The sequence below is a fragment of the Hyperoodon ampullatus genome (assembly GCF_949752795.1).
Source record: "Hyperoodon ampullatus genome assembly, chromosome: 19".
Taxonomy (NCBI): Eukaryota; Metazoa; Chordata; class Mammalia; order Artiodactyla; family Ziphiidae; genus Hyperoodon; species Hyperoodon ampullatus.
Window position 1 is genome coordinate 4811440 of NC_136932.1, and position 27900 is coordinate 4839339.

The window sequence follows — 27900 nt, forward strand, 5'->3', positions numbered from 1 at the left end:
ACCAGCAAGAGGGGGGATGGCTTTCATCTTTTCATAAAGTTCTTCTCCAGAGCTACTGAGGTTCTCTGTAGAGAGTAAATATTCCGCTTCACCCGATCTTCCAGAGACGAGGTAGATGCACTCTCTAGCTTCATGCGGCTGGGAAGAGAAGACAGGTGAAAGGTAAGTAACAGGCATTTGTCAACTGGTCAACTGTCTGGCAGAATAAGGAGGAACAGGTTGCTAGCCATAAAGCAGCTGTAGAGGGCCTCCCTGGTGGCGCAGTGGTTGAGAGTCCGCCTGCCGATGCAGGGGATACGGGTTCGTGCCCCGGTCTGGGAGGATCCCATATGCCGCGGAGCGGCTGGGCCCGTGAGCCATGGCTGCTGAGCCTGTGCATCCGGAGCCTGTGCTCCGCAACGGGAGAGGCCACAACAGTGAGAGGCCCGCGTACCACAAAAAAAAAAAAAAAAAAAAAAAAAAAAAAAAAAAAAAGCAGCTGTAGAGGCACAAGCTCTCTTAAGCCCATGTAGATAACTTTCGAGTGACTCCATCTGGAACTCAGTTTTTTATAAATATATAAGGGAAATGTATCTGTTTTGGAAAATAAGTCCAAGCTTCATTTGAAAAAGGCTTCCTGAGCCATGAATTCTTAGGAGAAGGCCAAGGAGATTCAGTGAAAATACCAATTCACTTCTCCTCCCCTCAGATGAAAAACGTCCCACTGTCTGGCCAGAAGCTGGGAGTTGTAACAATGGTGTCTGGGGGCTGAGCTCCGCACAGACACAGAAACACTGGGAACACAATGAACGAACCAGTTGCCCAACTGCCTCCTTGGGACCATCGCCGTGAGAGCTGACAGGCAGGAAAATGCTGCACTCACTGGATAAACTTCCCATCCCGGGAGTCTAGCTTCTCCAGCCTCTGCTCCCGTTCGTCGTCCTTAGCGTGCCTCTTGAGGATGTTCAGCCTCTCTTCCTCCCGCCACTTGGCGTTTTCCATCATCTCTTGCCGTTTTCGCTCTAGCTCCTCTGATGAGAGCTTTCTGTTGAACACAAAAATCACCCTAAGGTCTACTTCTCTCCCAGCAACAACAACAACAAAAAGAGAAACACCACAGGGAGAAGAGAACCCAGGTAGGACCCCAGGTTCTCCAGCCCATGGCTCTCTTCCCTCGGAAATGCCCAGCCCAGTGCCACACTCAGCATGAGTTTCCTTCCTTCCTAATATCTTATTCAGGTGGATGCACTCAAATTTCAAAGACTTTTAGTGACGGATTCCATACTCTCACTCAATAATCTCTGGAGTAATTACTCTGAAACAATAAATACAAAAAATAAATTGAGAACTAATCAGGAGCCTCAGGCTATGGCAATTATATTCCAGTTGTTTGCTCAACAACTTATAAAACAGGGGACTAAGTTCATCCATGTAACGGTTAACATCTACCACCTACCCACTAGAAGTGCTTAGAAACTCATGGACTGGGGCTTCCCTGGTGGCGCAGTGGTTGAGAGTCTGCCTGCCGATACAGGGGACACGGGTTCGTGCCCCGGTCCGGGAAGATCCCACATACCGCAGAGCGGCTGGGCCCGTGAGCCATGGCCGCTGAGCCTGCGCGTCTGGAGCCTGTGCTCCATGATGGGAGAGGCCACAACAGTGAGAGGCCCGCATACCGCAAAAAAAGAAAAAAAAAAAAAAAGAAACTGATGGACGTAGTGCACGAGTATACCATTTTAGGACTAAGCTAGAAGCAAGATGCCTGAAGAATTCAACTTAGCCTCAGACACTAATAGGTAGGTCTTTCCTGGCACTCACTGCAAATGAAGAGCAAGAAGAGGAGGTGATGAACCAGCTCGATCACTATTTACCAATGTCAGACATCCAAGTCCATTGCTTCTCAAATTGGTGTGATGTACTGATCCCCCTTTAAAAGGAAAAATAATTATCGGAGTCCCATAAGGGAGTGGGAGCCCAATTTTGAGAAAATTAAGATACTAAAATCTGACATTTAGTTATCTATAGCGAAATGAAAAGCCTCCCCTGCAAAAACCCCACTAACTAAAATACATAAAAGCACAAGAAGATGGAAGAGGAAATAACACTAGATAAGAGATGTGCACAAATTGTCAAGAAGATGGAAGGGGATGAAGGAGTAGTAGCCACTTTAACAGATTAGAGGAAACTGAATCCTAAGTGCCTGATACTGATCAGAAGCAAGATATTCACACTGCAAAACCCAGGAAAGGTTCAGGGACTGCAGGAACCAAGCACTGTGGAGGGTGTTGCACAGGGTTGAAAACAAAGGGACTAATTTAAAGTCTGTATAAGGAGCAATTAAGACCTTCTGGGATCCTCATGCCTGACTCGGGGAAGCCAGTGGCTACTCTCCCAAACATCTACAGGAGACCCTCCAGAGGGTAGACCCTCCAGTAGTTTCTGAGAAATTGAACCACACAGGAGAATGACACCAGACAGCTACATGTAAAAGAATGAAATTAGAACATTTTCTCACATCACATACAAAAATCAACTCAAAATGGATTAAAGACCTAAATGTAAGACTGGAAACCATAAAACTCCTAGAAGAAATATGGCAGAGAGATTCAAGATGGCGGAGGAGTAAGTGGACGTGGAGTTCACCTCTCCCCACAGATGCATGAGGAACACATCTATAGATACAGCAATTCTCACAGAACACTGGCTGAAAACTAGCAGAAGACCTTGGACACCGGAAAGGACTATAAAGATCCCTGCATAACTGGGTAGGACGGAAAAAAAAGAAGGGAGAAGGAGGAGGAAAGGAAGCGGATGGGACCTGCACCCTGGGGCGAGGGAGCTGAAGCAGAGGAGAGAGTCCTGAATTCGGGGAAACCCCCTCTCCGACAGGAAAATCAATTGGGACAGAAGGGAAGCATCTGAGGCTGTTGGAAGAGGGTGAAGTGGCCGATCTGTGGCAGACGGGACAGAGAGAGAAATACACAGATGGTCCATACCGCGGGCCTGCGGGCCCCGGACTGGGACGTGTGTTCACAGGTGTGCAAGGGGGCTGGGAGCTGGTGCATGGGGATTGGACAACGGGCCCAGAGTGAGAACCGCTGTTGGATGTGGGAAGATGAACTGAGGGGACGAGAGGGAGGAAATCTGCAGCAGGAAATGCCTATGCAGGAAGACCGGACTGCCATGGACGCAGGCGCTACTGCTGAGTCACATGCATGGGGAGGAGCCACTACTGTAACCACTCTCTCCCCACACGCCAGTGCCTGCCAACGACAATAAAAGAAGCCCGCTAAGGGCTGGCCCTCACACGCCTGCTGCCGGATGCCAGAAAAACCCCGGCCAGGGCTGGCCCTCACGTGCCTTATGCCGGGCGCCAGAAAAGGCCCTCACTAGGGCCATATCTCTTGCACTCGTGGCTGCCGGCTTCCCTGCGCATTTGGCACGGCACGGGCTCCCACGATCCAAGCAGTCAGATGACCTCTGCACCCCATCCTCACAGGGGCAGACCCAAGAGCTCCAAGGCAGCCTCGGGACCAGACTCCTGTGGGTAGACCACACACAGAGGTGGGGATAAAACCAAAGCTGAAGCCCAGGGACAGGGTAACTAAGGAAGAAGATTGAAAATCTTTCCATCAGCTATACAAGCTGCAGATTAAATCCCCAGGATCAGCTAGGTAGACCCTGCGTCTATGGAATATCTGAGTAGACAATGAGTGTTTCCCACAAATGAAAACGGTCTAGCTCTGGCAGCTGTGGACATTGGGGGCAAGCACACATAGGAACTGGGCCAGATCACAGTCTGAGTGGTGCTCACAGGGCCCACAGCAGGTCCAGAGACCAGCCCAGGGGCAGAGGAGCCTCTTGGGGAGGCGGAGGTGGGCTGTGGCTCATGGCGTGTGCAAGGACACTTACAGCAGAGACCCCAGGGAAACATAATTATTACTATTAATTTTATTGTTTTGATTCATTCTGTTGTTGGTTCTAGCTTTTTTTTGGTTTTTCTTTTTTTGTTTGTTGTTGCTTTAGTGTTTTTTTTTTCAGTCTTTTGGGATCTCCATGTTTTATTACATATCTTTATGTTTATTTTTATTTTTTAAACAATTCTATTTTTACTTTGCTCTTCTGTTGTTCTGTGTTCTTTTCCCTTACTTTTTTCTTCCTCATTTTTTCTTTTTTGAATCTTTTCATTTCTACTGTTTTTCTGTCATCCTGTGATTTTTCCCTTTTTATTTTCTTTCATTATTATTATTTTTTTAATCATTTTTATCGGTTTGTTTTGTTTCCTTGGTTTACTCTTCAGTTGGCACACGGCTTTGGTTTTGTTTTTAGATTATGTGTTTTTGTTACTTTTAATCCTAATTGTTTGATTTCCTTTTTGAGTTCTTCTATTTGTTTGGTTCTCTTGCTTTTTGTTTTATTTGGCTCTGTTTTTGTTTCTTTTACATGAGTGTGTGTTTCCTTGTTTCTGCTTTTGTTTGTTTGATTTTGTTTTTACCATTTCTCCAGGGTTTTGTCTTTTTCCTTTTTTCTTTAATATATTTTCTATTTTTTTTTTTTATATTTCTGTTTCTACGTTGCTTTTCTGTTGTTCTGTCTTCTTTCCCCTTTCTCTCTCTTTTTTTTTTTTTTTTTTTTTGCGTTATGTGGGCCTCTCACTATTGTGGCCTCTCCCGTTGCGGAGCACAGGCTCCGGACGCACAGGCCCAGCGGCCATGGCTCACGGGCCCAGCCGCTCCGCGGCATGTGGGATCTTCCCAGACCGGGGCACGAACCCGTGTCCCCTGCATCGGCAGGCGGACTCTCAACCACTGCGCCACCAGGGAAGCCCCTCTCTCTTTTTTTAATATCATTTTTTGTCGGTGTTTTGTTTCTTTGCTTCATTCTTCAGTTGGTACTCTGCTTTGGTTTTGTTTTTTGGTTTGGGGTTTTTGTCAGCTTTCTTCTTAATTGTTTGATTTCATTCTTGGGTTCTTTTGTTTGGTTGTTCCCTTGCTATTTGATTTATTTGGTTCTGTTCTTGTTTCTTTTGTGTGTGTGCATGTTTCCTTGTTTCTGTTTGTTTGATTTGACTGTTTACCATTCGTCTGGGGTTTTGTTAGTCTTTTTTTTTTAAATCCCCTTTATTGCTGGGATGAGCGGCTTGCGGGGTCTTGGTCCCTCAACCACAAGTCGGGCCTGGGATTCTGGAGTGGGAGCACCAAGTCCAGGATGCTGGACCAATAGAGAATTCCTGGCCCCAGGGAAGATTAATCACCGAAAGCTCTCACAGAGGCCTCTATATGAATCCAAGACCTGGCTCCACCCAACTGCCAGCTGCTTCCAGTGCTGGATGCATCACACCAAACAACAAACAAGACAGGAACAAAAACCCACCCATTAGCACAGAGACTACTTAAAGTCATACTAAGCTCACAGACACCCCAAAACACACCACCTGACACGGCCCTGCTCAGCAGAGGGAAAAGACTCAGCTCCACCCACCAGAACGCAGGCACCAGACCCTCCCATCAGGAGGCCTACACAAGACACTGGACCAACCCCACCACTGGGGGCAGAGAACAGAAGCAAGAGGAACTACGACCCTGCAGCCTAGAGAAAGTAGACCTCAAATACTGTAAATTGGACAAAATGAGAAGACAGAGAAATATCTTACAGACAAAGGAGCAAGATAAAAACCCACAAGACCAAATAAATGAAGAGGAAATAGGCAAACTACCTGAAAAAGAATTCAGAGTAATGATAGTAAAGATGATCCAAAATCTTGGAAATAGAATAGAGGAAATATAAGAAACCTTTAACAAGGACCTAGAAGAACTAAAGAGCAAACAAACAGTCATGAACAACACATTAACTGAAATTAAAAATACTCTAGAAGGAATCAATAGCAGAATAACTGAGGCAGAAGAACGGATACGTGAGCTGGAAGATAGAATGGTGGAAATAACTGACACACAGCAGAATAAAGAAAAAAGAATGAAAATAATGGAGGCCAGTCTCAGAGATCTCTGGCACAACATTAAGTGCACCAACATTCGAATTATAGGCATCCCAGAAAAAAGAGAAAAAAAGAAAGGGTCTGATTAAAACTTCCCCAACATGGGAAAGGAAATAGTCAGTCAAGTCCAGGAAGCACAGAGTCCCACACAGGATAAAGCCAAGGAGAAACATGCCAAGACACATATTAATCAAACTAACAAAAACTAAAAACACAAAGAAAAAATATTAAAAGCAGCAAGGGAAAAGCAACAAATAACATACAAGGGAATCCCCATAAGGTTAACAGCTGATCTTTCAGCAGAAACTCTACAGGCCAGAAGGGAGTGGCAAGATATATTTAAAGTGATGAAAGGGAAGAACCCACAACCAAGATTACTCCACCCAGGCAAGGATCTCACTCAGATTTGATGGAGAAATCAAAAGCTTTACAGAGAAGCAAAAGTTGAGAGAATTCAGCACCACCAAACCAGCTTTACAACAAATGCTAAAGGAACTTCTCTAGGCAGGAAACACAAGAGAAGGAAAAGACCTACAATAACAAACCCAAACAATTAAGAAAATGGTAATAGGAACATACATATCAATAACTAGCTTAAATGTAAATGGATTAAATGCTCCAACCAAAAGACATAGACTGGCTGGATGGATACAAAAACAAGACCCATATATATGCTGTCTACAAGAGACCCACTTCAGACCTAGGGACACATGCAGACCGAAAGTGAGGGGATGGAGAAACATAGTGCATGGAAATGGAAATCAAAAGAAAGCTGGAGTAGCAATACTCATATAAGACAAAATAGACTTTAAAATAAAGACTATTGGGCCTCCCTGGTGGCGCAGTGGTTGAGAGTCCGCCTGCTGATGCAGGGGATACGGGTTCGTGCCCCGGTCTGGGAGGATCCCATATGCCGCGGAGCGGCTGGGCCCGTGAGCCATGGCCGCTGAGCCTGCGCGTCCGGAGCCTGTGCTCCGCAACGGGAGAGGCCACAACAGTGAGAGGCCTGCGTACCGCAAAAAAAAAAAAAAAAAGACTATTACAAGAGACAAGGAAGGACACTATATAATCATCAAGGGATCACTCTAAAAAGAAGATATAACAATTGTAAATATCTATGGACCCAACATAGGAGCACGTCAATAAATAAGGCAAATGCTAACAGCCATAAAAGGGGAACTCAAGAGCAACACAATAATAGTAGGTGACTTTAACACCCCACTTACACCAAAGGACAGATATTCCAAACAGAAAATAAATAAGGAAACACAAGCTTTAAATGACACATTAGACCAGATGGACTTAATTGATATTTATAGGACATTCCATCCAAAAACAACAGAATACACTTTCTTCTCAAGGGCACACATAATATCCTCCAGGACAGGTCACATCTTGGGTCACAAATCAAGCCTCGGTAAATTTAAGAAAACTGAAATCATATCAAGCATTTTTTCCGACCACAATGCTATGAGACTAGATATCAATTACAGGATAAAAAACTGTAAAAAATACAAACACATGGAGGTTAAACAATATGCTACTAAGCAACCAACAGATCACTGAAGAAATCAAAGAGGAAATCAAAAAATACCTACAAACAAATGACAATGAAAACAAAACAACCCAAAACCTATGGGCTGCAGCAAAAGCAGTTCTAAGAGGGAAGTTTATAGCAATACAATCCTACTGCAAAAAACAAGAAACATCTCAAATAAACAACCTAACCTTACACCTAAAGCAATTAGAGAAAGAGCAAAAAACCTCCAAAGTTAGCAGAAGGAAAAAAATCATAAAGATAAGAAATAAATGAAAACGAAATAAGGGAAACAATAGCAAAGATCAATAAAACTAAAAGCTGGTTCTTTGAGAAGATAAACAAAATTGATAAACCATTAGCCAAACTCATCAGGAAAAAAAGGGAGAAGACTCAAATCAACAGAATTAGAAAGGAAAAAGGAGAAATAACAACTGACACCGCAGAAATACAAAGGATCATGAGAGACTACTACAATCAATTATATGCCAATAAAATGGACAACCTGGAAGAAATGGACAAATTCTTAGAAAAGTACAACCTTCCAAGACTGAACCAGGAAGAAACAGAAAACATGAACAGACCAATCACAAGCACTGAAATTAAGACTGTGATTAAAAACCTTCCAACAGGGGGCTTCCCTGGTGGCGCAGTGGTTGGGAGTCTGCCTGCCGATGCAGGGGACATGGGTTCGTGCCTCGGTCCGGGGGGATCCCACGTGCCGCGGAGCGGCTGGGCCTGTGTGCCATGGCCGCTGGGCCTGCGCGTCCGGAGCCTGTGCTCCGCAGCGGGAGAGGCCACAACAGTGAGAGGCCCGCGTACTGCAAAAAAAAAAAACAAAAAAAAACAAAAAACCTTCCAACAGGGGCTTCCCTGGGGGTGCAGTGGATAAGAATCTGCCTGCCAATGCAGGGGATACGGGTTCGATCCCTGATCTGGGAAGATCTCACATGCTGCGGAGCAACTAACCCCATGCGCCACAACTACTGAGTCTGAGCTCTGGAGCCCGTGAGCCACAACTACTGAGCCCAAGTGCCACAACTACTGAAGCCCACATTCCTAAAGCCCGTGCTCCACAAGAGAAGCCACCACAATGAGAAGTCTGTACACCGCAACAAAGAGTAGCCCCTGCTAGCTGCAACTAGAGAAAGCCCGCACGCAGCATTGAAGACCCAACGCAGCCAAAAATAATAAATAAATTTATTTTTAAAAAAACTTTATTGAAGTCTATTGGTCCTATACAGTAGGACCTTGTTGTTTATTCTAACTCATTTTATTTTATTTTATTTATTTATTTATTTTAATTTATTTATTTATTTGTTCATTTTTGGCTGCGTTGGGTCTTAGTTGCTGCACGCGGGCTTTCTCTGGTTGTGGCGAGCGGGGGCTACTCTTCGTTGCGGTGCACGGGCTTCTCATTGCGGTGGCTTCTCTTGTTGCGGAGCACAGGCTCTAGGCGCGCGGGCTTCAGTACTTGTGGCACACAGCCTCAGTAGTTGTGGCTCGCAGGCTCTAGAGCGCAGGCTCAGTAGTTGTGACGCACGGGCTTAGTTGCTCTGCGGCATGTGGGATCTTCCCGGACCAGGGCACGAACCCGTGTCCCCTGCATTGGCAGGCGGATTCTTAACCACCACGCCACCAGGGAAGTCCCTCTAACTCATTTTAAATCACAAAATTCAACAAAGATTCTAAGGGCGATAAGAAAGGCTGACAAAGTGAGACAAATTTAAGTGATGGCAGATGGCAAAAGAGACAGAAAAACAAAGTGGGATCTGAAAAAGCAGACCTTGTGCTGACCAAGAGCTTTAAAATACATTAAAAAAAATATACACTCATGAGCATCCATCCCTAAGAACAGCATGAATTACAGCACAGCTGAAGAACTGACCCAGTGTCACCAATAAAGGATTAAATTATGCATAATATACCCTCCCTCTCTGGGAAGGCAGGGAAATATGTACCTGGGTATTTTGGAAAGTTGCCAGTGAAAATGAAACCTTAAACTTAGGGAATCAGGCAATTAAAAGTTAAAAGGGACTTTAGGGTTTGCCTCTCTTCTAACAGCATAGTGAATAAAAGAGGTTGTTATGAACTCTCAGTGGTTCTCAGTGCTGGTTGTGCACTGGAACTACTGGGATGCTTTAAAAATACTGATGTCTGGGCCCATCCCCAGAGATGATGATGTAATAGGGCTGGGGGTGCAGCAAGGGATTGATTGGGATTTTGGTTTTTCTTTAAGCTTTCCAGGTTATTCTAATGTGCAGCCAATTGGGGGAGGCAGTTAAAGGAAGTACACAAAAGTTGCCCAAGTCAACTAAACTTTTTTTTTTTGTGTGGGATCTTCGTTCCTTGACCAGGGATTGAACTGGAGCCCACGGCAGTGAGAGCGCCGAGTCCTAACCACTGGACTGCGAGGGAATTCCCTCATCCAAACTTCTAAGAGCAATCGAGACCCCTAGGGACAGCCTTTCATGGGCACAGCCAACTCCCCTCAGGTCCCATGACTGCACACCCATGTTCTGTCTGACCCACACCACACCCAACTCAAACACAGAGTATCTTAGGGTGTCTGCCCTCAAGGAGACCACCTTCCTGCTTCCCTTTCAGCTAATGCCTCAAGAAAGGAGCACAGTCTTAAGAAAAGCTTCCTGTAGAAATCTCTGTGAGAATAACATGTTTACAGGTGTTGAGAGACAATCACTTAGTGAACTGGTCATTAGTTCAATAGTTCAAAGTTATTTACTTTGTCCTTTCAATGTGACTCGCATGGGGTGGGGGGCAGGGCAGATGGTTAAAAGTTGACCAAGATGAACAAAAGAGGGGTGAGCAAAAAAGGTGATATAGATTATCCACTTGCCCTGGTCTGAGCCATTCCAAGACTCAGGCCTGAAAGTCTGAAGTAAACCTACTGGGCTCTTGACTCACCTGGTGTACCCATAAGCAGGCCGCCTTTGGTAGATGTCTTTTTTAGGGGATAGGCTCTTACTTCGGCCTCTGTCTCTCCTATTTACCTTAGAGTTGTGCCTGTAACAGACACAGAGGGCAGAGGGGAGAAGAGCTTTTTCAATACAGTGGCTTTTATCATGTCCCTCAAATGATGGAAGAAAAGCTAACAAATTTAGAACTATAATCCAAATTGAAGAAAACAGAGGGAAGAAGTGGAAGAAAAACAAAGGCATAAGGATACATAAGATTTGATATTAATCTCACTCTAGAGATTCCACATATATAAATATGTAGTTCTAGGGGTCTGAGCTTTACATTAAAAAAAAAAAAAAGTAAAGATAATAACAAAGCAAAGACATTTGGAAGAGTTGATGAACAGACATCGCTAAAAGCAAATACCAGCTGTAACCAGGCCTCCACATTCACAGGTTATTTCCCACTGAATTCCCATACTCACGGTTTGCTTGGCCTTGGGGACCGTGACCTTCTGCCCGGGGATCGAGACCTCCTGTCCCGAGACCCTGCCTCTCTGGTGCTCTTCTTGCTGGCATGTCTGGGAGGTGAGGGAGAGGAGCTTCTGGACCTGGAGTATTTCTTCAACCCACGCACTCGCTTTTGCTCAGTTGTCAGAGGACCCTGCAGTCCCTGGCTATGGTCAGAGTTCCTGACCTATATCATCAAGGAAAGGAAGAAAAGCTATTCATAGGAAAATCTAGCAGCTCAGGAGAAGATGCAGTGAAACAAGAAAATGAATAAGCACTGAGGTCCTGTAAGGAGCCAACTGGGTATACCAATCCCATCACACAGTTATCACTGAGAGCTGTATAAACTTAGGAAAGTCATCCTCAGAATGCCCTAAAAGGATGTATCACCCAACCACCTAAATTGGCTTGGCTCTTTGCTGCAGCCTAAGGAGGAGCAGGAGGCAGCATATGGAGGACAGGACCTCAGGTTAAACATACTCAGGGGAAAAAAGGAATCCAGAGGGATGTACATTTATCAAAAAGTCATCAACCCTTAAAATGTACGCGTTTCATGTAAGTTATATGCAGAGGGATGGACGGAATGCCTAAATGCCCGCTGGTAGCTTAGCCTCTCTGCTCAGAGGGCCCTCAGCCATAGTCAGAGGCTCAGGGATAAGGAATGGGCCTGTTCTCCAGTCTGCGCTGCCCGAACTCCCTTCTTTCCGCATGTCTGATTGGCTGCTAAACATGCTCTGTGTCCAAAGAGGCAGCCAGGTTGGCATGTTCCAGTCCCACAGTCACTCCCTCTGACAAGCCCATATCCTTACCTGTAAGCCATATCCAGGGACTTTGGACAAAACAGGGGAAGAATTTGCCATCTTCTTTTGAGATCTAAGAGATGAAAACACATACTCACTGAAAAAGAAAATGCCTAAAGGTCCAGTTTACAGCTCTTGTGCTGAGACGTGCTTCCTGTTTCAAACGTGGCCTTTCCCACCTCCCGGCTCTCACATGGGAGTGCGTTTCTCTATCTTTGCTGGAAGACGCATCAGCACAGTCATGTTTCTCCTGAGAAAAACCGTGGGCCTTGCTTTTCAGCCCGAGCGCCTGAGCACATTCTCCTCTCACCTCGTGCTGCTATTCTAGGGACTACGAGTGAGTCAGCAGAGACAGCGCTGGCGGCTCCCGCAAAGAAGACACACAGAACAGGTCCAGATGGGCCCATTAACGCATTTGAAAAAAAAAAAAAGCCTCCATAAAACCCACTTAAGTCTTGCAGGAATCAAGAGCTGAGATGAAAGTCATATCCAGGACGTCTGACCTAAGACTGACACAGCTACAGCCAGCTCCCCTGGGGGTTTCGCCAACTCCTCCGGGAACTCAAGTGCTAGCCGGCCAGCTCTGGGGGCAGAGGGCCGGTGTGCAAGTGTTCTCCACTGAACCCCCAGAACCTGGTGGCTCCTGGCCCGGAGCAGGTATTCAGTTCGTATCTGTGGAACGAATGAGTGAGTGAATCAACGGGGCAGGACGCCGTTCCACACGCTCACCTCTCCCGGCCGTGCTCATCCTCGCTGCTGCAACGATCGCTGCCTGAGCTTCTGTGCTTATGTTTCTTGTGCTTCTTTTTCTTCTCCTTCTTTTTCTTCTTCTCCTTTTTTTCCAGACTCATTTGCAACTAGAAAATGCCCAGAACATAACCACGCAAGATTACTGGGACCCCTGTCAGTCCCTCTGAGGGGACGGGGTCATGTGTAAACTACCTGCCTCCAGGCCTCAGGGTCTACAGGGGTCCAAGACATGATCAGACGTCCCCTGTCAACAAGAGTGGAGGGTCTGGACCCTGGTTGCGCACAAATGCCCCTAGACTACTGAACGGACTCTCTGGTGGGTGGGGCTGGGAATCTGTGTTTTGAAACAGTCCCCAGAACCACTGTCTAGGAATTCCCATTTGTCAAAAGACTGCAACTCCGCTGACAGTAATCAGGGACCACAAGATCAATCTTTAAATTTTCCTTACCAACTGTTCCAAGAAACAATCACATAATATGTTACATGAGTGATGAACGGGCCCTAAAGGCTTGATACCACCTGATCTGAACACACTGCACGATCTTGCTTTCCACAGGCATATCCCAATACCCCTCTTTTTCTGGAAGAATGATATACCATGCTGTTTTTCCAACCAAAAGACATAGAAGAGAAAATCAAGCATAATTAAGCTTTATGTGTTAAGATTGCATAAAATCACCAGGAGAAGGTCTCTAAAAGACAGAAATGTTTAAAGCCATGCTGCTTTCCCTCTTGTAAGAGTAAATGGAGAGGAGTTTTCATGTTAAGTAGCTCTTGATGCTTATTTGAAGTACTACTTACCAATTCTTTGATTTTCTTCATTTTCACAGGATTATTCAATACCTCTCTTTTTTTCTCTTCTTCTTTCTTCCTAAAGAGAAGTTATAAAAATCATGATTCTTTCTTTCAGAAAAGGGGATTAAACCATTCATTCTACTCTCCATAATTCTATACAGCAATCTTTTTTCTCAACGCAGGCAGACAGGCCCCATGGTGCAATCTGCGTGATTGTGTGGAAGCCAGAAATCTTTCCCAAATCTGCATAAGGGATTGAACATTGTGGGGAAAGTTCACACTGGTTCCCTGTTGTGCAAGAAAGTGAGTTTGGTCTGTTGCTTGTTAAGCTTCATGCTCAGGGCTTCCCAACTGGTCAAGTAAATGTATGTCATCTTGTGTATCAAACATATGCAACATTTCAAAACTATCTCCACTGTTTAGCATGATAACCCCTGGGAAATAAACAGAATGGATTCCTCTTTCAAGAAGTCTTACTCTCACATAGTGTTCATAGGAGGGTAAACTGGTCAACCTTCCCGGAGGACAATTTGGCAACATTTATCACAGCCTGTACATACTCACAAACCCTTTAATCTTACAAATGCTTCCTCAAGAATTTGTTACTGAAAGGATATAATCAAGGAAGGTCACTAAAAAGGTGTTCATGTTATAACAATGAAAACTTGGAAACAAGTTAGGGATCCAACAGGAGAATATTAATAAATTATGGTAGAGACTTCCCCGGTGGGCCAGTGGTTAAGAATCCGCCTTCCAATGCAAGGGATGCAGGTTCAATCACTGGTCAGGGAACTAAGATCCCACATGCTGGGGCAACTAAGCCCACACACCACAGCTAGAGAGCCCGCGTGCCACAATGAAAGATCCTGCCTGTCGCAACTAAGACCTGACGCAACCAAAAATAAATAAATAAAAATTTAAAAAAACAAAACAAAAAGAAGAAAGAGGTGTCAAAAAAATGTTTAAAAATAAATTATGGTATATCCATACAATATAGATATTAAAAATGATGTGATAGAAGCATAGTCAGCAACATAGAAAAATGTCCCATATATATGATTAGGTGATAAAAAGGAGTTTATAAAATAATATGCACAATATTTGTACACCAATGCTCATAGTAGCATTATTGACAATAACCAAAAGGTGGAAATAAGCCAAATGTGCACGACAGATGAATGGATTAAAAAATGTGGTATACACATGCAATGGAATATTATTCAGCCTTAAAAAGGAAGGAAATTTTGATACATGCTACAACATGGATGAACCTTGAAGACATTATGCTAAGTAAAATAAGCCAGTCACAAAAAAACAAATATTGAATGATTTCAACTTTTATGAGGTTCAGAATAGTCCAACTCATAGAAATGAAAAGTACAATAGTTGTTCCAGGGGCTGGGGGGAAAAGGAAATGAAGAGTTGTTGCCTAATGGATACAGATTTTCAGTTATGCAAGATGAAAAACTTCTGGAAGTTGGTTGCACAACAATTTGGATACCCTTACTACTGAACTACATATATACTTAAAATGGTTAAAATGGTAAATTTTATGTCATGCGTATTTTACCACATTTTTAAAAAGAAGAAAATTCTGACACATGCTGTAATACAAATGAACCTTGATGACATTATGCTGAGTGAAATAGGTCAGTCACAAAAGGACAAATACCATATGATTCCACTTATATGGGTAACTACAGTAGTTACATTCATAGAGACAGAAAGTAGAAGTGGTTGCCAGGAGCTGGGAAGAGGAGAGAATGGGGACTTACTGTTTAATGGGTATAAGGTTTCAGTTGCGAAGATGAAAAAGTTCCGGAGAAGGATAGGTAGTGGTGATGGTTGCACAATGATGTGAATATACTTACTGCCACTGAAATGTACACTTAAAAATAGTTAAGATGGGACTTCCGTGGTGGCGCAGTGGTTAAGAATCCGCCTGCCAATGCAGGTGACACGGGTTCGAGCCCTGGTCCAGGAAGATGCCACATGCCGCGGAGCAACTAAGCCTGTGCACCACAGCTACTGAGCCTGTGCTCTAGACCCCGGGAGCCACAACTACTGAGCCCACGCGGCACAACTACTGAAGCCCATGCGCTCTAGGGCCTGTGCTTTGAAACAAAAGAAGCAATGAGAAGCACGCGCACCGCGATGAAGAGTAGCCCCCGCTCGCCACAACTAGAGAAAGCCCGTGTGTAGCAGCAAAGACCCAATGCAGCCAAAAATAAATAAATAAAATAAATAAATTTATTAAAAAACAAACAAACATGTACTCATGATACAATGTGAGTGTGGGAAGAGTGCCTGCTCACATCTGTATGCTGGTGAGTTTAAGGAACTTTAAAAAAAAAAGAAAAAATGATGTTAAGATGGTAAATTTTATGTTATGTATATTTTACCACAATTAATTAATTAAGACGCTAACAAAATGGGAGAAAATATTTACATATAAATATATATCTGAAATATATAGATAACTTTAAAAGAATTTTCAAAAGGAATGTAAGTAAGAAACATTTTTTAATGTTCAACCTTACACACTTGAAATAAAACAATGAAAATTAAAAACAAAAAAAACGCACCACATGATTTCATGTAACACCCAAAATGCAGCTCTACTTTGATCTGTTACATATTAGGGTTAAATAAAATTCTAAAGTTTCCTTTCAAAGGGTTCTGCTGCAAAAAACAAACAAAAGGGAGGGGTAGAGGGGAGGGGAAGAGGTCTATTCATCCCCCCAGCCAACTCTACACATAGTCCCCAATTTCTAAGAAGCTGCCAGTCTTTCTCACCTTGCTCCTACCTCTTATTTTTGTTTAAGGGCCAAAGGTAAATGAATAAATTTGGTCTGGTCTGGTACATTTACCAATCTCTTCCCAAACAGCCTAGTTCAGGCACCCTTAATAGAGCCTCCTTCTCAACATCAGAAGCCCAAATGGAGACAAATCCTTTTACATGGTAGACAAAAGCCAACAGGAAACCAACTGCAAAGCAAGAGGTGAGATAACATCTCTGCTAAGCATCTCTGTAATAAAACCCCCTTCTCAGCCGCTCATCAGTACCTGATGATGAAGAGTGGATCCTCCCGGATTTTGCTGGCCATGTCAAGAAGGGAATTGGCACCTGATGGGGCAAAGATAGAGCCTGGGAGGAGTCCTGTCTCAGAAGAACAGCCTGCCTCCTTCTCCTCCATCTTCTCAAAAACGTATTTGTCAATGGGACGCCCCAGCAAGTACTCATCACGGTTCACCATCCCACCAGGACCCTGGTACATCCAGTCCAATTTTTCTTCCTTTTTCCTAGTTCAAGAAAAAAAAAAATACAGTCAAAGAAAATGTAGACTTCTCAAACCTACACACAAAACCTGAACATGAAGGATAGATAAGCACAGCTGGGGGAATCCCCTGGCGGCACAGTGGTTAGGACTCCACGCTCTCACTGCCAAGGGTGCAGGTTTGATCATCGCTGGTCAGGGAACAAGGATCCCGCAGGCCGCAAGGCATGGCCAAACTTAAAAAAAAAAAAAAAAAAAAAGGGCACAGCTGGTCAGAACTGTACTCATTCTACAGGCTCCTTAGCAAGGGCTAAACACCACACTCCATGGGGCACTTGGAAAGAAACGGTACTTGCTGTCATGGAGTTTACATTTTAAGAGATCATCTCCACACACCTAAAGCAATTTATGAGGAAAAAAAAGTTCCTCAGCCTGGGGCATGGATCTTTTGCTCAGGGTTTCTCAAGTCTCCTTTACAAAGTTTTATGTTGTGCTTTCATTTCGAGGATAATCTGAAAGAGCTAACATGCATGTTCTGTATCAGAAAAGCTGGGAAATTGGCACCACCAGGTGGGCTGCAAATAGGGAATTTTGGTGAAAGTCTATATAAGGAGCAGTTAAGATTCTTAATCTCTATCCCCAGTCAAAGGATGAAAGATCTGTTGGGGAGACTGAACCTGTGAGACCCCTCCACTTCCAACTGGGTGGCCAAGGGCTTTCAGAATGGCTGTAGGGATTAAGCGAAAGTCTGGTTATTGAAAAATGGCGTCACTAATTCCCTTCCTTCTCCTTGTTCTACTCCCCAGGCAGGAGATCTCAGAATTTTTCTATGGAGAAATCAAATGACCCAAGGAATAGGGGCATGGTGATCCACAGATATAGACATTTGGAAGTTGCCAGATGAAAAGGCTGGCTCACCGTTGGACTCCCCACAAGGAAATCCATCAGTCAGCAAGCCCTACTGAAGAATACAGAGCTTCCGATGGCCTTTACCCTATGGAGTGCCAGTTATTTGGTGAATGCTCTCAACACAATAATCTAAAACCAATGGAAACAGCAGCAAAAAGGACACTGAGGAAAAATAGACAATACTTGGAGAAGAATACTTCAGAAACAACCATAATTTTAAAGAAACCAGAGAATAACCTGTATCCATAAAACTAGAACAGAATGTAATAGCAAAGGAGCAGTTGGAACTATGAGAAAACTGAAATCAAAAAGCTAACAAAGGGCTTCCCTGGTGGCGCAGTGGTTGAGAGTCCGCCTGCCGATGCAGGGGACACGGGTTCGTGCCCCGGTCCGGGAAGATCCCACATGCCGCGGAGCGGCTAGGCCCATGAGCCATGGCTGCTGAGCCTGCGCATCCGGAGTCTGTGCTCCGCAATGGGAGAGGCCACAACAGTGAGAGACCCACGTACCGCAAAAACCAAACAAACAAACAAACAAAAAATCCAGGCCTCCACAGTTGGGAGGTGGCTTTGCAGTTTGGGGAGGCCTGTTTTCCATGATTCTCTGCTGGATGGTGCCTGTTAGAAAGACCTCTGGAATTCCGTCACAAGTGCAGCCTTCACAGGAGTCACACTGGCAGCCAAAAGGGACCAGTGGCCACAGTTGTTGGGTCAGCTGTGACTGGCGGCATTTTCCTAGGGTTAATTGGAGGAGCTGGTATCTTACTGACAAGATCTGCCTCTGTGTAGTTTCCCAATGGTCCTCGGTTTGCTGAAGATCCCTCCCAGGTGCCTTCAACTCAGTTACCACCCTCACCTTTTGGAGACTATCAACAGTATCAATGACTTCTTTCCCAGAATTTCTTTAACAGAATAAGCTGTAATTCAAGAAGGATTTTGGAAGATCAAGATGTACAGTGTATTTTTAAATCACAGGTGAGACAACTATGGCCAAATAGGCTATTAAGAGATATTGAGCACTTTTTTCTATTTAAAGGAACATGGGTGGGCTTCCCTGGTGGCACAGTGGTTGAGGGTCCGCCTGCCGATGCAGGGGACGCGGGTTCGTGCCCCGGTCCGGGAAGATCCCACATGCCGTGGAGCGGCTGGGCCCATGAGCCATGGCCGCTGAGCCTGCACGTCCGGAGCCCGTGCTCCGCAACGGGAGAGGCCACAACAGTGAGAGGCCTGCGTACCGCAAAAAAAAAAAAAAAAAAAAGAATATGGGGATGGGTGTAAAAAGACAATACAGTTATTTATTCACAGTTGGACTGTATTTATAATCAAAATACATGTCTAACAGCATTAAAAGAAAGTGTAATAAGTGCTTAGAAGATGAAGAACCAAGGGACAAATAACAGTGAAACACAACCATCATTTCCTTGGAGACTTCTCTGCCTGGTTTTGTGTGTTCTGTTATTCAAACAATAAAAAACTCCTGGGGGTTGGAGGGAATTGACTGTGAAAGGCAGACTACATAAGAGCTTAAAGAGGTCTGAGCAAGAAGATCAGTGGTGACTAGAATATTCTGGCAAGCTCATTTTCCTGAAAGGCAGTATAACATAATGGTTAAGAAGAGCACAAGCTCTGGAGTCAGGCAACATGGATTTGAATCCCCGCTCTAAAGCCAAGCAACTCATCTGAGCACTGGTGTCCTCACCTGTAAAATGGGGATAAAAGAGTAACTGCCTCATAGGGTTGTTGGGGATTAAATAAGTCAATGAATTTTTTTTTTTTTTTTTTTTTTTTGCGGTACGCGGGCCTCTCACTGTTGTGGCCTCTCCCGTTGTGGAGCACAGGCTCCCGACGCGCAGGCCCAGTGGCCATGGCTCACGGACCCAGCCGCTCCGCAGCATGTGGGATCTTCCCGGACCGGGGCACGAACCAGCGTTCCCTGCACCGGCAGGTGGACTCTCAACCGCTGCGCCACCAGGGAAGCCCAAGTCAATGAATTTTTAAGGTGTTCAGAAGAGTGCATGGCACAAAGTAAGTACTAAATAAACACTAGCTAGTCTGTTTTGTTTTGTTTTGTTTTTGTTTTACTTCAAGGGCAACTCATCAACTGGCAGAAGAAACAAGGATGTATTAAGAGATAAAATATGTACTTCATAATTTCTTTGCCCCTCCTGTCCCATAACCTACCTTGTAGTTCTGTCATGTCTTCTTACCCTGGGGATAATCACTGATGTTCCTACTAGCTAGTCTTTTTATTCTCTATGTATGTGTTTTGTATCTCCCACCAGGTTTTTTTAAACTCCTAGATGGCTGGAATGAATCCCAGACAGTTGCCTAATATGTTCAGTGTTTGACAATTCATGGGCAAGGGGTCTGGAGCTGGCAGTACTTTTTGAATGAAAAGCAGGTCTCAGTGATCGAGGTGGGGGGGATCCTAAAAGGACTTGTCAAAGATGACTCAAGGGATCGTGCCTATGCATGCCTGACACGAACGCAGATGGGGAAACTGGAAATAAATATTTGTTTATTCACTTGTAAACACTGACTCAGCACACTTCCTATGTGCCAGGCAGAGGAAGAAGGTCAGAAGGATGACAAAGATTCAGGCAGCTGAGTTGCTCACAGGCTACCAGACGAGGCACAGAGGTCAACAAATTACTGAACAGTGCTGCTGAGAGCTAAGTATGTGATGGGTAACTGTGGGACACTTGAAGCAGAACTGCCTGAATAAAAAAAAAAAAAAAGAACTGCCTGAATATACAGAGATACAAGAGTTTGTGTGGGATAAACGTGGGAGTCATCAGCATGAAGCAGACACTGGTACCACAGGAATGAAGGGAGAAGAACAGTGAGCCTTGGGAAGCAGGAACAGTTACTGGATGGGGGAAAAGAAGCTAAGCAAGTGAATAAAAGAGAAGAGACGGTATGAAGAGGTAGGAGGGCCAGGAATATGCAGGCAAAGGAGCAAGACATATCCAGAAGAAAGGATAGGAAAAATGAAGACAGATACTTCTATAAAGTAGTATTTTCAGGGCTACAGCTAGTCTTAAAAGGACTCAACTAATATCAGTCCTGCTCAGGCCGTCCAGTAAGAGAACATGTTGTATCGCTGAGATCCAGTGCCACTGGACTTGACCTGGTTCCGCCACTACCCAGCTGGGTAAACGTGCAAGATACTTCTGTGCACTTCCATATCCTCACGTCTAAAATGGAGCTAGTAACTGCCATCTCTCATCATTTTTAAAGTGAGACCCTCTCTCTGAGTTTTTAAATGAGAGAAGATTTGGGGTAAAAGTCATATAAAAACGAAATGATGTATAGATTTTTGCTGTTGCTATCACTAAGGATATAGAACAGGTTCTCAATTGAAGCCGCCCATGAGGATCACCCAGGGAGTTCTTAAAGTATCCAGATGCCCTTGACCCAGACACCCCCTGCTATTCTTAGAGAGTCTGCTTGGGTGGGAATCACTCCCATCATCATTTATCTAATCTTCCAAGGACACCCTAAAGTGCAAGCGTTGAAAAATGCTGGTAAAGAAAACACAATTTTCTAATATTATCAGTCAATACTTAAACAACATTCTATTGCAAAGAGGGATTTGGATGGAGATCAAGGATAATGTACATATTGAGGTTTTTTCTTTGTTCTAAGAGAGCTGTATAAAAAACACAGAGAAGATTATCTGAACCATACAAGTGAATTGTTAAATAGCAAAGGGTTGTACTGCATAAATGAAAAGCACGACACTATGCAAAGAACTACACAAACCAGTCAGTTGGACAAGCAGATCGTCTAAATACATCTGCAAGTAAAGACCAAAAAAAGGGACCTACGTGCTAACCTTTGAGTTTCATAACAATGGAGAATAGGTGAGGGGGCAAAAAAATCAAAAGAATATAAAATCACCTTCCTCCCATTCACAACAGACAAGAGGGCATGAGGGTCAGCAATGGGATATACACTGACTCCCAGCTCTGAAGCTGCTCATCTATACTCTGACCTCATCAATTAGACTCTGCAAAGCCCAAATTTCTGACGTATCAGGCACAGAATACGTAATGCTTGGCTGAATAAAAATTTCAAAATAATTTTTTACTTTTGGTTAGTGGGAAAGTAAACTCTTATAACTAATGGGTATTCCGTCTAAAATTGACATTTGTTTTAAAATCAAGGGTTCACAAAACCTCAAACTTCACATATAAAAATGTCATATAAGTTGCCCAGGAATTAATTCAAATGTATGAAATTTATTTAGTTTAAATTATAAAGAATATAATTTATACAAAGTGTATAAGGTAAAATAATTTAATGTGTATCTATGGTTAAAAAAAACTTATAAAATTTCATTCTTTTACCTCACTTTATATATTAATGCCCTAAATATATTGTGCTGTACTTTAAAAACTCCAAAACTCCATTTATTTTAAAATATTTCAGATTTTATACTTAAGTCAGAATGGCCTTCTGTCAATCCTGAAAGAATGTATACATATATACAATGGAATATTACTCAGCCATAACAGGGAACGAAAATGGGTCATTTGTAGAGATGTGGATGGATATAGAGACTGTCATACAGAGTGAAGTAAAAGCAAGTCCGAAAGAGAAAAACAAATATCATATATTAACACGTATATATGGAATCTAGAAAAATGGTACAGATGAACCAGTTTGCAAGGCAGAAATAGAGACACAGTTGTAGAGAACAAACGTATGGACACCAAGGGGGGGAAGTGCGGGGGGGGGTGAACTGGGAGATCAGGATTGACATGTATACAACTAATATGTATAAAATAGGTAACTAATAAGAACCTGCTATATAAAAAATAAACCAAAAAAAAACAAAACAAAGAAAGAATGTAATTGTTATCCTGCCTAAATTCCATAATGCCATTTCCACGAACTGAAACTAAGTCTCTCTCTCCCACACACAGACACATGCCTCTGAATGTCACAAATCCTCCTGTCATGAAATTACTAAGGAAAAGCCCTGTATATCCAACAGGGGAAGTATGTCACATGTCACCCTGCAGACTTGCCCACTAGCATATGAACAAGCGATAGTACAGATAAGTCAATTTTAGTCTATCTGGAGTTTTTATTCAATTCTGATTTAGGAATGCACTGCATATATATTTTTTTAATTTAAAAATACCGATTTATTGGTGATCGTTCCAGTGAAGAAGTGGGTTTTCTCGGATTTGTTTTTTTCATACAGAATACAGTTTGTTGTTATTATATGCACATTTTACTCAAACTTAATCAGGAAGTCAAACAAGAAAGCAATAGCTCTTACCAGAAACAAAATTCCAAGTATATTAAAATAAGTCAGAGATTATAAATATCTTTAGTATATTCACTACTCATTGCTTTTCACTATTTTAAAAAAACAAATTCCCAAAGAATAATTTTACATTTGATTTTAAAGCAGGTGATTTTTAACTATATTTTCTTACATTTAAGATTTACAAAAAATATGTATGTACAGATTGTTTTATGTTCTTGGGATAAAAAAAAAACATATTGATGACTCCCAATTTCCACTGAATACTACCTGTACTCTCAAACATGACATTTGAAGACCTTCACTTTTCATTAGCTGCAGAAAAAGTACACTGAATATTTAGAAACAAGAAAGAGTAAAGAAAATAGAGATGGAAATTTGGATCGGCTTTAAAAAAAAAAAAATTGGGGCGCTCTCACAACACCTAGCTTCTATCCAGTGCTAACTCCATTAGCGCCACCATGGACCACCTCCCTGGCTCTAGAAACCTCCCTCTGAGAACAAGTTGGAGACTTTGCTTTTGCCCTCCCTGGGCTGCGGAACTTCCGCTTGAGGGCGCCCTCCCCACTGCGCGGCCACTTCCCGGCCAAGAGCCCCGGCTGGACCTGGAGCTGATCTCGCCTTTTTAAATTACAGAAATCGGTAAAGAACATTCCCACTGTCTATCCTCACACCCCAGATTAGAATCCCAGGAAACCTGCACTGCATATTTTATGCTTTTAATTTTTCTCAGAACACATTTACTCCTATCCCATTTTATGAGATGGGTAGAGTAATTATTGTCTGTTACTCCTATCCTATACTATACAAGAGGAAACTGAAGTCAGGGAAAATCGAATGAGACTGTCCACATTCACACAGCTTTTACTGACAGGCACACCATCTACCTCCTTCCATGGGACCTCTCTGCCTCCCTAAAATGAGCCTGCAATCCATAAATAAACAAAAGCAGGACTGAGGCCTCAACACATACTGAGAAGCAGGGTATAGGCAATCATCCTCAGCCACAGTTGTTTGGCAATCATCTACCATGAACTTGGTCTACACTAAGCCCTTTGTATGTCATCTCATTTGATCCTCAACAAACTTTAGGAGTTGGGTACTCCCATTCCCCCCGTTCTACGGAGGTAACCAAGGCTCCCAAACTTGCTCCCAGTTACACAGCTAGGCTAGTCCATGCCATGCCAGCCTCAGAACCCAGGCCAGTCTGATTGCAAACTCACGCTCTTAACCAGCTATTATGCAACAACTGGACGACGCACCTGCAGGCAGTTCTGCAGTTCCCCACACACCAGGACACCCCCAGGCCAAATCGCCCCAGCTCCTCACGTACTTGACAGCGCCAACGTCCTCCGCATAGCGCTGCATCTCCTCCCGGGCCCTCTCCTCCCGCAGCTCGCGCTGAAGCTCCTCAATCTTTTTCCGCTCAGCCTCATGCTTCTGCTCAGCTTTCCACACTTTCTCCACATTGCGGAGGGTCTGCGGGTGCCAGCTCTTCTTCAGATTCTGTGGTAAATGAAAGGAGGGAGAAAACAATGCGGGCAGTGGGTGGGTGGTGAGTATAACTGGCCCTCCCTTTCCCACCCCTATATTCATGCCAAGGCAGCCATGTAAGGGTAAGACGTCTTTAACAATGGCAAGGTTGGCACCCAAAAATCTCACACATGGGGGGGGCGGGAGAGAGGCTGTTCAAGTACATAAAGCTTCAGGATAAAACAGGCCCCTCCGAGATTCCCTTCAAATACTTCTATCCTGAAATGTGTGAGTCTGACTTCCACTGGCCATGCCTAAAGTGAGGGTTGGTGATGACAATACAGGAGGAATGGGGTAGAGAAGCAGGAAAGTATAGTCTCTGAAAGGCAAAAGAATTCAAGTGCCTTTGGCACTGGACGTTCATTCTTATGAACACAGCCTTCTTTTCCTTGAGTCCACTTAACGTGCCTTAAACTTGCATGGTTTACAACCCCACCTAGTACCTCTTTCAACCTTCCTTCCCAAGAATCTCCCCCTGGTTCTGATCTTCCTCCTCACCCTCAAGGAATGCTTCTCCTCTCCCTCCTCCCCATGAGCCATTGCTTTGGTTCAGCTTCCCAACCAGGGAAGGTTTCCTGGGGGAAGTGACATCTAAGGATAATTATAAATGAGCCCAGTGATGTAGGAAGCGGGAAGCAGTGGGGTAGATTTCCACACAGAGGTAACAGCACACACAACTGCAGCCCCAGGGGTGAGAAAGAACAAATAATTCAGCATGGCTGGAGATAGGAGAGCAAACTGATGGGAAGGGGCTCAAGATGAAGCCAACTAAGAAAGCAACAGATTAAGGGCCTTATAAGCCATGTTAAGGGATTGGATTTTATCCTGTTGACAGCAGAAAACACTAAGCATTCATATGCAGGTGGGAGGCATGACCAGCCTAGCATGTAAAGAATGGATTGGAGAGGATCAGGATTGAAAACCAGGAGACCAGTTAAGAAACCTAAATGAGGGAATTGCCTGGCGGTCCAGTGGTTAGGACTCCGTGCTCCCACTGTAGGGGGCAGGGTTCAATGCCTGGTCAGGGAACTAAGATCCTACATGCTGCTCAGTGTGGCCAAAATAAATTTTATTTTTTCAATGAGGGCTTCCTTTTCTCTCTCTCTTCTTGCACTCCCTTTCCCCTCATCAGGCTGTTCAGTCCTTCCTCCCTTCCTCCCCAACCCTCCACCTTGTCCTAATGGTCCTCCCCTCTCGCCTTCAATATGGGTGATTCTGCCTCCCAGGGAACATTTGGCAATGTCTGTAGACAGTTCTGGCTGTCACAACTGAAGGAGAAAGGTGCTACTGGCTAGAGGCCAGGGATGCTGCTACATGCACAGGACCATACACACAACAAAGAATTATCCAGCCCAAAATGTCAATAGCACTGAGGTTGAGAAACTCTGGATTAGAGCTTTCCTGTCCCTAAATGCAGCTACTTGAAGACACTAAGTCAGAAGAACCTTGATGGTATCTTGGAACTCATTCTAACTGATAACACCTGACAAACTCTAATATAGCTACTGGACAGGTAGCTAAACGAATCTATTTGCTGATTCAATTAGCTACACTTTCAGAAGATTAGCATTTTTCTGATCTTGCACCATGCTCTTATGGGTACATTTGCCCAATTCGGAGGCTTAGCCCCCTACAAATGAACTATACAGTTTAAGAGAAATAGCCACATAACTTATTAAGTGCTATGAATTCAGAAGAAAGCTCTGCCACTACAGATCAGAATGCAGCACTAAAGAAGGAATGGAAGTCAGAAAGGTGAACCTGAGGAAGCTCTTCCGTGACCCCAGGACATGGCTCGGGGACGAGGAGAACGGGAGCACAAATCACCCCTACTACAGCCCAGGACATGACTAAACTCCTAGCTGAGGAAAGGAGATGTATCCCAAGACAAGATATACAAAACTAAGTGACACGTCCTCCATACCTGCCTCCTTTCCTAGCCACGGTTCCAACCGCCCCCGAGGCTTCCCAGAATTTCCAGCCAGAAGGGCTCCCTGTCAACAAACACCACCTCCCCTCCTTGGCGACCCACCTCACATACCTTCCCAAGTCTCCACCCGGTCCCTCATGGCCTTAGTTATCCGTCCCCTGTCCAGGGCTACAGCTCCCTGTCCCCAACGGCTGCGTTGCCAAGAATACCCACTGCCACCCCCACCAATTTCCGTCCCCGGCCTCAGTCGGTCTCCGGCCTCAGTCTTCCCCCAGCCCTGGGCTCCCTCACTTACCAGGTCTCCGCCCCCCATGATGGTGGAGACGTTTCCTCACTACGCGGACCTGGAAGACTCAGGAAGGATCGAGGAGAAACGCAGAGAGTTCAGCTACGACCTCCGGAGATCTGATCCCGGGGACAACTGGCTACCATCTTCACTGCCCGATCCAGAGACCACTTCCGGGAGAGCGTTATATTACAGCGACGGCGTCGCGGTACCATGACGTTTAATACTCGCTGTCGCGCTGCGTGGCGGTAGCGTCACATGCAGTTTCGCAGGTCGCGGCCATGATATCGCGGGATCTGTGGTTTCACTTTGGCCGCCTCGGGTTGGCTCTTCTCCCTGATTTCTGGAGTGGTGAGTTAAAACGCTACTGCTGTTTCAGGTTACAACTGGTCCTGGGCCTGGCCCGGCGGTTCGGTTGCCATGGCGACGCACCGCGGCGTCCCCCTCGGAGCTCCACTCGGGGCCTCCCTAGCGAGGCCCCAGCGTGGACCAGCCTAGGCCGCCCGGAATTTCTAAACGGCTTTTCAAATCCGCAGTCTCCTCAAACCTCGACTCACAGCCAACCCCCTTACTCCGGGCGTATTTTACGGAGTTAAATAGAAACCATCGAACTGAAATTCCATCAGCTTCCCTGCACCAAACCTTTAGAATCTGCCAGCTTTCCCCTTTCCTTTCCCTTCGTTTACGATGGAAGAAGCATCCCTCCTAATCTAAGGCATGGCGGTTCATCTGCTCGGATCCCACCCCTCGCATCTCGTATTACTCAATTCCTCCCTCTCTCCTCTATCTCCCTAGGTATTGGTTCTTTGTCATCATCATTTTAGATACGCTCAGTTGATCCTTAAAAAAGAAAAAAGCTCATGTCTTTCCCCCAGCTGCTGCACTCTCCTCTCCGTCTTTAGCGAACTTGAAACAAGTTGTCTCCACTTCGGAGACAAGATGCTTCCGCTTCATCTTCTGCTTAACGTAAACCCTCCGCTCAACTATTCTTCCCGTGATCTTCAGTAATTACCCCTGTATTTAAATCAAATAACACACTTCATCCTCATCTGGACTACCCCTAGCCTTTGGTATTGAGGACCACTCTCCTTATCGAAACACTTTGCACTTGACTTCTTCCCATCACTCCAAATTTTCCTAATCTAGATCCTTCTCAGGGAACATTTTCTTTTTTTCTTCCTCCTCCGTTCTGTCTTAGGTCCTTTCACAGTAGGTGCTCTCCTTGGGTGATCTCATCTACTCACAGGGTTTCAGTTACCATCTATATGCTAATGAATCCCAGATTCATTATCTCCAGTCACAGCCCTCTTTCAAGCTCCAGGGTTTTAAGCCTGGCTATTAGTCATTTCCAATTGGACATCTGGAAGTCGCTTAAACTAAATGCATTATCTCACCTATA

At 44.4% G+C, this 27900-nt stretch overlaps 1 protein-coding gene across 3 annotated transcripts; it reads right to left on the reverse strand.

Moving 5' to 3' along the window:
- CWC25 (CWC25 spliceosome associated protein homolog) lies at positions 1-26673 on the reverse strand. Of its 3 annotated transcripts, XM_079724626.1 has the most exons (10): positions 26511-26673; positions 24086-24258; positions 16352-16588; positions 13292-13361; positions 12469-12596; positions 11749-11812; positions 10915-11126; positions 10437-10535; positions 863-1024; positions 1-138 (listed from the first exon to the last, which is right to left on the reverse strand). In XM_079724626.1, the coding sequence occupies exons 1-10, from the start codon at positions 26526-26528 to the stop codon at positions 24-26; spliced, it is 1278 nt and encodes a 425-aa protein (XP_079580752.1). In that variant the 5' UTR covers positions 26529-26673; the 3' UTR covers positions 1-23. The 3 variants fall into 3 exon arrangements, with proteins under 3 accessions (XP_079580752.1, XP_079580753.1, XP_079580754.1); XM_079724627.1 differs by lacking the exon at positions 10437-10535; XM_079724628.1 differs by lacking the exons at positions 1-138; positions 863-1024 and adding an exon at positions 1828-1906.
- Positions 26674-27900: the final 1227 nt, after the last annotated feature.

Bases quoted from the DNA above. Each gene is read 5' to 3' on its own strand.
- CWC25 (XM_079724626.1), bottom strand. The intron at 11,127-11,748 runs GTAAGGATATGG...TTGATGATATAG, and splicing joins TCCCTGGATATGGCTTACAG to GTCAGGAACTCTGACCATAG. The intron at 10,536-10,914 runs GTGAGTATGGGA...TGTCTGTTACAG, and splicing joins TCCCCAAGGCCAAGCAAACC to GCACAACTCTAAGGTAAATA.